Source organism: Eurosta solidaginis, chromosome 3 (assembly GCF_040869045.1).
Source record: "Eurosta solidaginis isolate ZX-2024a chromosome 3, ASM4086904v1, whole genome shotgun sequence".
Classification (NCBI taxonomy): Eukaryota; Metazoa; Arthropoda; class Insecta; order Diptera; family Tephritidae; genus Eurosta; species Eurosta solidaginis.
Genome location: NC_090321.1, coordinates 82,712,501 through 82,725,961, shown reverse-complemented (window position 1 = coordinate 82,725,961; position 13,461 = coordinate 82,712,501). Strand labels below are relative to the sequence as shown.

General features: G+C 36.9%; 1 protein-coding gene across 1 annotated transcript in view; it reads right to left on the bottom strand.

Annotated features, from left to right (window-relative positions):
* Positions 1 to 4,303: 4,303 nt before the first annotated feature.
* Positions 4,304 to 13,461, bottom strand: part of side-VIII (sidestep VIII) — a 930,757-nt gene continuing 921,599 nt past the window's right edge. Inside the window, 1 exon segment of the mRNA XM_067772586.1 lies at positions 4,304 to 8,218. Within this exon segment, the coding sequence (XP_067628687.1) occupies positions 8,111 to 8,218 (108 nt within the window). The 3' untranslated portion in view covers positions 4,304 to 8,110.

Genomic DNA, 13,461 nt, shown 5'->3' with positions numbered 1-13,461 from the left:
TCGAAAAAAATGACTAGGCTAAATATTGATATGAACGACGCCAAATTATACATATATTCATGGCAACCGTCCGTTTTCAAATGCTTCAGCTGGCAGTTTTATTATAGAAAATGTATAAGTGATGTTGTTTTTTGAAAAACCCCGTAGGAAATTTAGTTCTATTAAAGTAGGCAAAAGTAAATTCGACACGAAGTTTATGGAAAATTCCGCTGTCCCCGTTTAACCGTACAAAACATATGAAAACCAACCCCTGATGGGTCTTAAAAAGTCAGGTGATTTCAATAAATCGTGATATATTAAAACAAGAAATATTGTTTTTTTTTAATGGACTTACAGTGACAGACAGAAGTCTATATGCACCCACTACTTTCATTTTTTAGCAAAGCCAAAAACATTGCGGAACATATGTACATGCAATTTCGTTTTAAGCCTTTTTAATCGTTTTACCTAAAATTGTCTATTGGAACCCGCCTATGGAAGCAGAGGACCAAGTGGAAAACGATTTAAACTTCCTTGGTGTGACCAATTGCAGCCAGTTGGCAGAGCAGAGAAGCGACTGGTGCACCTTGGTGGACGTCCATAACCTTTTAAACGGTATAGCGTCAATTAATCAAAAGAAGCAACCTAAAACGAATCCGTCCTTGTACATAAAAAAACTGAGCGCGAAAAGAGTAATATTTGCGTTGACAAAAGTGCACATACAGCCTCAGTTACCTAGCTTGTATTCTAATATGCTGTATTGTGCTAACCCCAAAGCATTGATTGCCTAGTTTAATCCTTTTTTCATGTTTCTTGATTTGCTAATATTGAGTTTAGTTGAGGTTGGATCACTTAAAAATCAACAATGTCTCCTAGAATATAAATATTGGTTGACATAGGAAATTTCGTAGTATAGCACAGAAAAAAAAAACAATAAGGTGGAATGACCAAAATTGTTAACTTGTGCCGAGCAACAGTACAGACCATTGTAAAAAACTTTGAAATAGAGGTTCTTCTGAAAATAAGAGGCGCAGTGGCTGTCCGAGCAAAATATTTTGCCGAGGCATCAGCTTTAATTTGAAAGAATTGAACAAAAGTCCAAAAATAGCCGAAGATATGGCAAGCTCATCAGGCAATTGTGTCCATCCAAGAAAAGCCCAGAGAGCTCTGAACAAAAACGGCTTTCACAGCAGAACACCACGCAAAAAGCCTCTCCTTTCTAAAAAAAATCGCTTGGATTTCGAAAAAGCATGCACGGAAAAGGCTAGGATGTTTGTTTGGCAGAAAGTTTTGTTTACCGATGAGCTAAATATTTTCGGTAGCAAAGGAAGAAAAAAATATTGCACTCGACCCGAAGAATTTGGTATCAACTATAAAGCATGGAGGCGGATATGTTATGATTTGGGGAGCTGTTGCGCCATCTGGAGCTGGTAGAAATGCATTTATTTAGGGTAATATGGATCGTTTTAGATACAATTCTTTATTGAAAGGTAATTCGAAACCATCGGTGGATTAATTGGAGATCCAAGACATTAAAATACATCACCTCAAAGCCTAGATTTAAATATTATTAAGCATGTTTGGGAAATTTAGGAAAATTAGAAAAAAACAGGTTTCTACCGCTGCTTTAACGCATCATAGAAGCTTAGAACAGCATAACACCTTTAGAGGTAACAAATTTAATAGCCTCAATACCACGACGCTTCAAGCTGGTCTTGCTGCCAACGGTAGACCGGCTAAATAGTAAGATCGGGCTTTTCAGTATAAGTTCAACTCAGTTCTTCAGCTAAACTACGCTTTAACTTATTCCGTAGTTTTTCAGTTTACTTTAACATAAGTTTAAGCTGAGCTTAAGCGGCCGATTTGGCAGGGTTAATTTCTAGTTAACATATCAGTTATTTGCGTTCGTTCGAAATAGCGTTGAATATACCCAATAAGCATTTGGGCTTGAGTACCATTAGAGCTCATGTTCATAACTAGTCATACTTCTAAAATCTCAGTGGCTCAACTCGGGAATCATAGCGTACTCAGCCAAAGAGGGAATTTTTTAAAGCAAAAACTTCTATTACTTAAGTTGAAAAAATCTAATTCCCAACTTGTGGTTTTCTAACTGGACTCAAATGTAAGATTCCATACTACAGTATTTTCACGAAAATAAATAAAATATATATAACTTATTTTTGATTAATTACGGTTCATTAATGCTTTCAACCAGGTGTTTATTTCTCACAATAAACAGCTGCTGGCTTTGGTGGTACCACCGTGGAGATTTTTTTTCAACTCGACATTCAATGTAGGATATCAACTGGAGAAATGTGTTGGATATTCATTTGAGAACTGTACATTTCCCAAAATCTCTCAAAGGTTGGATAGTGTTTGGAGAATGAAGCTGGATATCAAATCGAGAACTATCTGGTTTAAGAATAATGAACTAAATATATATTACGCTGGAGAAATATTTTTTTCCATGTTTTTTGGGTAAACAAAATCCGGCTGTTGCCGTATCTACAAATTATCTAGATAATAAGAAACAATGTTGCCGTACAAAAAAGCGTACCCCACAGGCGGCTTTAAACTGTGACTGAAAAAACTGCTCAGTAGTTTAACTGGAGTTTAGATTTGACTAAATTTTAATCAAACTTAGTTTAAGCTTAGCTCAACCAACTACTGAAAAGCCGGGCCTAAGATGCAATATGATTTAGTATAAATTGCAGTTAATTTGTGTATTGTATGTAAATTTTTGTCAACGTCGCACATACCGGTATTTTGATAATCTAGGCGGCCGAAAGTCAATTTTGTAAAATGAGTATTCAGTCCACCCCCTCTCGCGCGTTTTCGTTGCGTGCGCTACCACCGTATTGGCAGTCAAAAGTTCATTGCTTATCATACTACACATATCTCGTTCGGCGTTCGGCAAACAACAAATCTTCAAAAAAGTAAACTTATTTAAAGTTATATGTCTCGTTTTAATGATGGAAATTGAAGCTTCAGGTATGTTTTCTCCAAATTTAATAAATATCTTATAGATTTTGTTCATTAATAACGTAATTTATCGAATTCTGTATAAGGAGAAATAGTGCATTTTTTACACATATTTTTTTTATTTGTAAAGCTGAAAGTTATACTTCCAAGTCCGTCCAAGCTTGAATTGTTTTTTTTTTTTCAGATTGTGTACATATGCTTTGAGATGTAGAATAAAGTAGAATTAGCAGCAGAAAACCGCAGACTAATTAATTGTGGAATTTCAAAAGTTTCATGGAACAATTTTTTTTAAAAGCGTTTTCTATACTTAACATTTTTTGGTTTGTTTAAAGGTCTCAAGGCACTTCGGGGGTTCGAATTGTGACTCGAGAATACCTATTCGACCGCATGCAAGCTCAGAATTTACCAAATTTGGACGAAAAATTAAACTCTTTACAACAGGAGCTTTTGTCAAGTGAAAAATACTCTGACGAACAGATATCAGCTCTTAAGAACAATTTTTCACATTTTAAATCACAACTCAAGAAAAAGTGGCTGCAAGTACATAAAAAGGAAGATGTTTTCCTATCAAAGTACAAGTCTTGGTTGGAAGGAGGTTTTGAATTAACTGTTGCAGCAATACCGAAACGATGTGGCCGTCCTCAAAAACATTTTAGTGACTCAGGGGAAAGATCTAAAAGACGCAAAACTGCAGAACTCAGGTCTACAATAAAGGACAAAGACTTGATTATGCATGCTGTTTCAGTATAGTTAATCAAAAGTGGAAAGAGAGATGCTTCTAAAGTATTAAAAGACATTCAAAACTCTCCGACATGTGCGACAAAATACAAAAATGTATGTTCAAACACTGGAAAAAAAAGAAATCCACTCTTTATCACCAACGCAACCATTGAAAATGATGATTGATGCTGATCTAACAAGTGCTCACTACCAAGTTATAAGGAACACATGAAAAAAAAATTTCCCTGCTACACACTTATTCAAAAAGCAAAAAAAAATGTATTGTATCCGCCTACTGAATCTAACAGAATTACATGCACTAGTTCCGAATGTGATTTACAGCCCTTGGTCGATGTATCAGTGAAACGCTTATTAACTTATTTGGAAGTAGTTCTTTCAGTCCTTAAAGAACAAGAAAGATTGTCCCTGAAACTTATGTGTAAAAGGGGATGCGACGGCTCACAGCAGTCACAGTTTAAACAAAAACAAGAAAGTGATACTGATTGTGATTAAAATATCTTCCAAACCTGTTTTGTTCCATTAAGGTTAGTCTGTGGAAAAAGTGATAAAGTCGTTTGGGAAAATACAACGGAGGGCGTTCCGGTTTATGAAAGAAAGTGTGGACATAACTAAAGAGGAAATTGACTTCGTAACTTAATCTTTGAAATCTCTATCAGCTACGGATTTAGAATTAAATAGTTTAACCTTTAAAGTCAGTCACGTGTTCGTCATGACAACGGTATATGGCAAAGTGTGCAACGCTGCTTCTGGCACAGCTTCTACCAGTAAGTGCAATATTTGTGGCGCTACATCCAAAGATTTTAATCAGCTGCATTTAAAGCACGATATTAACCACGAATGCCTTGAGTTTGGTTTATCTGTTTTGCACGCCAGGATAAGACTCTTTGAGAGTATTCTCCATCTTGCCTACAAGTTGCCTGTTCGAAAATACAGAGAAAGAAAGACAGAAGCGGAAAAAACGCTCGAGAAAGACAGGAAACTTGAAATCCAACGGAGATTCCGTAACTTGACTGGCTTGCTTGTTGATATGCCAAAAGCTAACTTTGGAAACACGAATGATGGTAACACAAGCAGGAGATTTTTCGAAGATCCGAAGTTAGCTGCTGAAATAACCGGAAGCAACTATGATCTCATTTATCGGTTAAAAGTCATATTGGAGACAATTTCATGTGGACATAAAGTGGACTCGGAGAAGTATTATAAATATGCATGTGACACAGCTCAGTTGTACGTTGAATTATACCCATGGCACCCGATGACACCGACAATGCACAAAATACTTGCGCATGGTACATTAATCATAAAAAATGCATTGGTGCCTATTGGGCAACTTTCGGAGGAGGCTGCAGAAGCAAGGAATAAACATTTTAGAACTTACCGCCAAGACTTCGCAAGAAAATTTTCCCGAGAAAACTGCAATAGAGACATTTTTAATCGACTTTTTTTAAGTTCAGACCCTTTATTTAGCAGCACTAGAAATGCGAAAAGAGGAAAATTAAAATCATATTTATCTGAAACGTTAAGTTTACTCATTCCGGCCCAACCTAACGAATCTGATTCATCAGATAATGAAAATTTGTAATTTTTTCCTTTAATTTGTTTCATGTTGCTTTAGTTTTTATTGACGTAAGTTTATTGATTGAATTAAATATTTTTTTTTTGTTCAAATAATTTATTTTATTTGACACCTTCTGTGGTATTGCATTAACTTTCCATTAAACTTGGCATTTGATAAATAAATAAATAAAACATTAATAATGATGTATATTTTATATAATTTAATCTATAAATACCCAAAAAAAATTTCATTTTCTATTTATTCTAGTACAAAATGGTTGTATCTTTAAAGATACCACGGTCATTTAAGGGTTAATAATATAATAGTTCAATAAAAAAAATCCATTGTCTGAATGATGATGAATAAAAGTATTAAAGACTATAAAAAACGTTAAAATAGTTTTGGCCGCCTAGATTATCAAAATACCGGTATGTTCGTTGTTTTAACGTCTGTTTTCCATAAAGGAGTATGCGGCCAAACCAGTTTTGATCTCTTTGTATGAGTTGAACTGTTCCCTTTCGTTTGAGCATGTCCTATGAAGAGAGTAATTGTACTCATTTATACCCGAAAACGCTGGTCATCAACCAATTGCTTAGGCAATTCGATGATGGCCCCGTAAAACTTACGGCTTACGCAGATGACATTGCAATTGTCATAAGTGGAAAGTGCCTTCCAACGACTAGTTCTTTGATGGATCGGGCGCTTCGGGATATTCATACCTGTGCATCTAATGTCGGGTTGAATGCATGTAAAAGAATGCAGGGGTGTACGTGGGGCCTATCGCCCTCTCTTTCTCATTGGGTTTTTGCAGCGATTGTAAGCCCTATTCTATACTATGGAGTTCCACACAAAAAACAACATACCTAAAAAAATTAGAGGGGATATGCAGACTATCGATGCTTAGCATTACGGGAGCCCTGAAAACAACCCCGACGGCTGCACTGTATGCCATTCTGCACATTCCACCTGTAGACCTGGTAGCAAAGAACAAAGCATTAACGACCGCAACCAGGCTCGGTGCTTCGGGGCAGCTTGAGCGCCGACCATATGGACATAGTAGTATAGCGTCATCAATCACAAGACGAACAGACTACCTGATTCCCTATCTGCGCTTCGAGGGAGATCTTAAGGCCACAATAGAGGTGGACGCTTGGCGCAAGGATGCGAAAATGGCGGACGATGCGATACATGTGTACATCGATGGTTCCAAAGTAATGGAAGGAGTAGGGTCTGCGGTATACCTCGCTGATCCGGAAATAAGCAGATCCTGCAGGCTGCCGGATTACTGTAGCGTTTTCCAAGCGGAAATATTAGCCGTAACCAAAGCAGTAGAAACCCTGGAAGAGAATAGCTTAAGCTGCAACCGTGATAACTTTTATATTGACAGTAAAGCAGCAACTAAGGCAATAATATCGCATAGCACAGCATCTAAATGCATGTTAGAGTGTGAGCAGTCCCTGGAGAGAATCGGGACAGAGAGAAGCATACATCTATATTGGGTCCCAGGGCATATGGGAATTGATGGGAATGAAAAAGCGGACGAACTAGCTAAAAAGGACGCATCCCTTTAAGCTTGCTCCGTAGACGTCCCAATTAGATTGGGCGAGATTAAGCGAAGGCGAGAGGTGCGCATGATCGACAAAGCGGGAAAGGCGTGGATGCAAGCGCGGGGCTGTAAAGTGTCGAAGATTATGTGTAGGTTTTACAACCTTAGACTAACACAGTTGCTTCTATCATTAAAAAGAGAGGACTGTAGACTCATTACGGGTATTCTGACTGGACACTGCCTTCTGGCATCACATGCTTTTAAATTAGGCTTGGTCAGTTATAGCAGATGTAGGAAGTGTGGGTTGATGGAGGAAGCGGTCGAGCACGTTCTGTGCTCATGCTCTGCACTTGCCAGGCTAACACTCCAGCTATTAGGAGTGATACAGCTGTCAGATCTAGAAGCAGCAAGTGGCTTAAGTCCTAGAAAGCTTCTAGTATTTGAAAGAGGACGGAGTTATTTTATAACATAGGTCCTGGTTTTTGATAGGGGTTTTCAGTTTGGTCATTAAAACAAACTTCTGGTAACACTACGGACTCAATCACTCTATGTGAGGTCCTCATGGACCGGCCAGTTCAACTTAACCTAACCTATACCCGAAAGGGTTCGATAGGACCAATCCCCTTTATACCCATAAGGGAACATATGAAGACTAGTCTTTTTTGGTTCAATAAGGACTCAAACAATCGCATTTTTCATGGCAGAAATACTATCGAAGGGTTTGCCAAGCCACCAAATCTATTTGGTGTAAGTTGTTTTCCCGCTTTTAAAAATGGGATACAAAATATTTTCCGAAAATTAACTCTAAGTCCGGCGCAGTCAATCACCTGTAATATTTTTTATTTTACCCATTTCGTTGCCTTTTTTTAATATTATTAAAATCGGCTACATTGATTTCAAACTGAGTAATCCCAACTGAATCCGAAAGGGACTAAACGGGATCAATTATGACCAAATGTAGACAAAAGAGATCAATCAGACACCAATCTCTTTAGGGATTAATCGCACTATTTTTTCAGGGTTATTTATCATTGACACACACACAGTTGGAGGTGAAGTATATTTATATGTTAGGATTTTACTTGTTCTAATTGCATCACAATCCATTATAGTCTGTTTATTTATTTTCACATCTTTCATTTCTTGGTTATTTCATACCTCTTCATTTACTTTACTTTAGTTCTATTCTACTTATTGTTAACATTTTGGTTCGCTCGTCTTGTAGTTAGTCGTTTTTCTATTGGCTTTCATTTAATCATCTTTTATTGCGCCATTTCCAGCGTCTCGATGATTGTAATTTACCGTCAGAAACGCGTTGCATAATTTCGATCTTGTGTAATGAGCACATCTTCGCCATTTATTTGATGATGAACTTCTTCTGGCACTGTCTTAAGCATGCCCGGGCTAGAGCTCTGTAACGATAGTAAAATTAGAATTGTAAATGACTAAAACCCACTTGCAGACCTCTTAAACTAAAAATTAAAAAAATTTTCGAAAATGAGCTTGTTTAATACATCATGAGAAGCTAATAAATAGCACATTTACACTGTTCCAAATGCGTCAGTTTGGGCGAAAAAATTTCAAATGCGACGCATTTTCTTCATGACTCATTTGAGCGCATTTCATTGCATTTGGCCTGCAAAGCACACATCCGATCCACATACGCTTTTCACATTTTCCTATTAAAAGATCCCCGGCAAAAGTATATTGGTTAACTCACGTATCATAATCTTAGTGCTGTACCTGAGTTCAGAATTTTGTGTATTTGGTGTAGGAAACGTTGCTATAGCAACGCATTTGAGGCCAGTGTAAATGCAATATTATTCTGAGTTTGAAAAATAACTTGCCGTTCTGCAAAGAAGTTGGGATAATACTTCTCGACCCGTATCCATCGGTATTTTTGAGTCTTAATATATATAATTCATAATAATGCATATTTTATGTAATATTTCCGCGCAAAAAGCTGCGCTTTGAAAACGGATTCTTGCGTTTTAAAGACTAGCCATTTTGATATAATCTGAAAAATCTATAATAGTATTGTGGAAATGTGGTACAAATCATACAGTTATTAATAAAAATCAACAACATGGTTTAAATATTTCTTACGAGCAACTAAACGATGAACTATTTACTGTCCTTCCGTATAAGAAATTTAACTGATACCGTTCGAGTATATGACGTTAAAAAAAAGGTTTGTGTGTGTGTTCACTGTGAACCAAATGTTCAAACGCACTTTTTGCGAGAGAATTCCGTGCATGCCTACCAGTGTAAGTAAGTTTGTATGACTTTTTATTTAATTTATGCCAGGTGTGCTAGTAAAATATTGTAACGAATTTACTTGCAAATCCTCTTATTTGCAATCCTCTGCTAAGTTCGAATCACTAAACTGTTGAATAAATAACTCCAATTTGTAATAATGAAAAAATGGCCTTTATTAAAGTACTTCACAATAACACTCAAACTGTGCAACGAATAGCTTGCTTAATAACCAAACTGATTGATAGCTCAAATGAAACTCTACTATTAAAAATAATACTGCTATTGCTCGCTAGATATCGTCTTAATCGAAACTCAAATCAAACTGAATTCCAGTGCCTCTACAATTGCCGCCTTTTATACTCTTTGATTTCAACCTTCGCATCTTCTAGGCGCTTCCAAAATCTACTATTCCAGCAGCTCTCAAACTTCTCAGCTGTAACTACAATTGCACAATTTTATAGTTTTTCTCATTGCATACTTATAGGAGTATCTCAGATATATGCATGTGTTTGTGCATTGACTCGCCGCTGCTCGTATACGTACATGGTACATATGTGTAGACGTAATTATTGTTTCGTTTATGTAGATACATAATGATTGATCTATGGATTTAAATTCACGTCACTGCTTAGCATCGGCGTAGAGATGGCAGCACTCCTTAGTTTTGCTAATATTCGTAACACTGCCCTCCACCTAAGTCTGATCGTCCCGATTAGACAAATCTCCCGATCTAAACGTTGCCAGCCTTTCCAAATGGACCACTTTCATTTTGGTTCGTGGTTTACCCAGTGGTTTGTATGAGATAGATGGTATCACTGATCTTCTTCACAACTTTGTACGGGCCTTCCCAACTGCACCGAATCCTGGATGGAACACCTTTTCGCCGGTGAGGGTTGTATAACAGTACCAAATCTCACTCCAAGAAACCTTCCGAATTTTTGTTCTCATTGTACCTGCGTTTCATCTTACTACTCATTAGTCTTGATCGTTCCCTCGCACTCTGTTGTTTGGCCAATGAACTTTTTCGCCGAGCTTGCACTTGACGGATTGGCTTCGCATAATCACTCTCCTGTAGACCAAGAGGGGGGATGTGGTCTCATTTACTAAGAGGTTCAAAGTCCCAAACTGGATTAGGCCTAAGCTGGGAGGAGAAACCTTTAACAAAACATCTAGGAATCATTCCAGATAGTTAGTTTTCGTAAAAGCTCGAGGTGGAATAGAGGGTGAAAATGGCACCGACAGCACTTTATGCATGTAAACGTATGCTGGGGTAAATGGGGTTGGGTTGGTTGGGCATTTACAGCGACAGGTAGGCCTATTCTGTACTATGAAGTCCTTGTTTGGTGAACAGCCACGCAAAAACGGACCTACTTCAAACAAGTAAGAACGGGACTGTCTTCGGCTGTGCCGAAGACTTCATACCTTTCATGAATGGGACTGAACAATAATCTTATCCCGTTCGTAATCTCCGAATAATCGGATGTATAAAATAAGAAATATATAGTGAACAGATCTACATACCTTAACGATTTTTAAGATAAATATAAAATAAAAAACAGGTTGGAACTTTGTGTGAGGATGCAAAGTTTCAGGTTTTTTGTGGTCAGCGTGTAAAAACTATGACTACGAATCACGTATTTCAAAAATATATGACGTAAACGTAACTATTTGATGGAATTTGATGAATTTTGAAGCTTCTAGCCGTAAAAAGGGTGCAAAAATTAGAGTTTATATGGGGTATATAATATATATACCACCGATCTCTATGATTTTTTCAGACAACAATATATGCTATACACGTAAGCATTTGGTGAAATTTGAAGCCTCTAGCTCTTAAAATAGGGCAGTAATTACGAAAAGTTCCTTATCTGAACAATCGGTTGTGGGGGATATATATAGTATATATATATATATACGACCGATCTCATAAATTTTTTCAGGCAACAATATGTGCAATATACGAAAGTATATGGTGAAGTTTGAAGCTTCAATCTGTTAAATTGGGTAAGATATTACAAAAATCCTCTTTTTCAGAAAAATCGGTTGTATGGAGGTTATATGCTATAGTGGTCCGATCCGGCCGGTTCCGACAAATGTCTAATCGGACACGCAAATACACCCGCTCACCAAATTTTATCAAGATATCTCAAAAATTGAGGGACTAGTTTGCATACAAACAGACAGATGGACAGACGGACAGACGGACATGGCTAAATCAACTCAGCTCTTCAACCTGATTATTTCGGTATACTTAATGGTGGGTCTATCTATTTTCCTTTAAGGACTTACAATTTTCGGTTTCGTGACGAAATTAATATACCATTTCATTTTCATGAAAGGTATAAAAATAGGGGGTACGTAGGCTATCAATGCTTGGCATTACGGGAGCCCAGAAACAACCTCGATGGCTGCACTGTATGCCATAAATTCTGCATATTCCAAATGTGCATTTGTTGGCGAAGAACATAGCGTGAACAACTGCATCGAGAATCAATGCTTCAGGACAGCTTGAGCGCAGAACATACGGCCAAAGTAGTACAACTTCATCAATTACTGTACGAACAGTCTACGTTATTCCGACCTACGGTTTGAAGGGGCTCTTAAAACCACAATCAATGTGGATATTTGGTGCAAAGGTGTCCAATGAATATGCGGAAAATAAACGGATCCTACAAGCTGCCAGACCCCTCTAGTGTTCTTCCGGCGGAAGTAGTAGTGAAAGCAATAGAAACACTCTTAAAGTGGGTTGAAAAGTCAGCGATTCCTGGGAAGAATCGGGATAGGGGGAAGCATACATTTATATTGGGTGACGTATCGTATGGAAATAGATGGGAATGAAAAAACGGTTGACGTTCCAATCAATGATGGTTAGATCTTACAAAGTTAACAAATTTACTCTTATCATTTAAAAGAACGGACTGTAGACTCATGAGGAGTGTTCTGCCTGGACACTACCTTCTGGCGTCACATGCTTTTAAATTAGGTCTAGTCAGTGATAGCAGATGTAGGAAATGCGTGTGATTACATTTTGAACTCATTCAGTCTATGTACGGTCCTGACGGACTGGAGAGCTCATCCTAACCTAGCCTATCAGTATTAGCAAAGTTTTATAGAAAAAAAATATTAATGTGGTACTACTAAACTCTCACCTCCTGCTTGAACAGTCTTACAACAAGAGTCTGATACAGGACTACACACATTAGATTCAGTTTTCCAGCAAAGCATCGGCAAATACCGTTCAGTTGCATTCAATGTTCATTGGCAATGAATGGAATATTTAAGCCACTTTTGGTCAACATAAATTTATTTAAGTTAATTAAAATAGTAGAAATATCATATTCTGATTGTTTTTACCACAGCGGTATAACCGTTAGAGGAAACATAATCTCCCATGCCCCAATTCGAAAGCCACTGACCAACAACAGTCATTTTGTTGTTGTCTTCTAACCACAACAACTTCATTGCAATAAATGACACTAAAAATACATGAAAAACAAATTCGCATTTATATTTGTTTTTTTTTTTTGTTGTTCGTAGTTTTTGTATGCTACCCACGCCCCTTATGTAAGATGTAAACCACGCCAAAGATTTGATTGCAAAAAGCTTTAACAATGAATTGTATTGCTAAGTAAGTATTAGCAATGATTGTAATTTGAAAAGTACACATCTCCTTTGTACCGCAACAACAATAAAAGCACAGTCGCAATCACCGCACGATAAGCTCAAGCATTATTATTAGTTTGTGTTTACTTTTCTTCTATTTTATGTCAAAACGAACAAAATGCAAAACTTAATGTGACCATTTTTATGAATTGGGGAAAAAATCATAACCAACAACTTCATACGAAAAGTTCTTATTCTACTTCCAAGCGAAATATTATGAATAAGTACATAGAAACCAATTACGAAAGTGTATCCACCAAAACTAAAAATTCAAAGTCGTCTTTGTCAGGAATACAATTTTAAAGGGGTTTGCAGTAATTTTGCTCCCTTTTCTTGTTGTTTTACTCTAGATGAACTAAAATTTTAAAATTTCTTATCGGCTTCTTATAGACTTATTTCAGACACATTATATTAATATTCAAGTTTTTCCGGCATCTGTTTCATAACAATCCGATGAGTCATCGAAAATAAATCGATAATTCACCGACAGCAAATTGGTAACACTTTGATAAGAAATCGATAGCAACTTTCTACTAAAATATCGAAATATTTTCGATAAGTAATCAAAATCAATATAATATAACAAATCGATTACTCGTATTTACCTCGTTGAGAGAAACACTTATAACATAACGAGCTATAGCTTATAACTCGTGATAACACGCCAATAACTCAGCGATAACAAACCCAAAAATCATTGATAACAAACTGTAACACTCCGTTAACAAATATA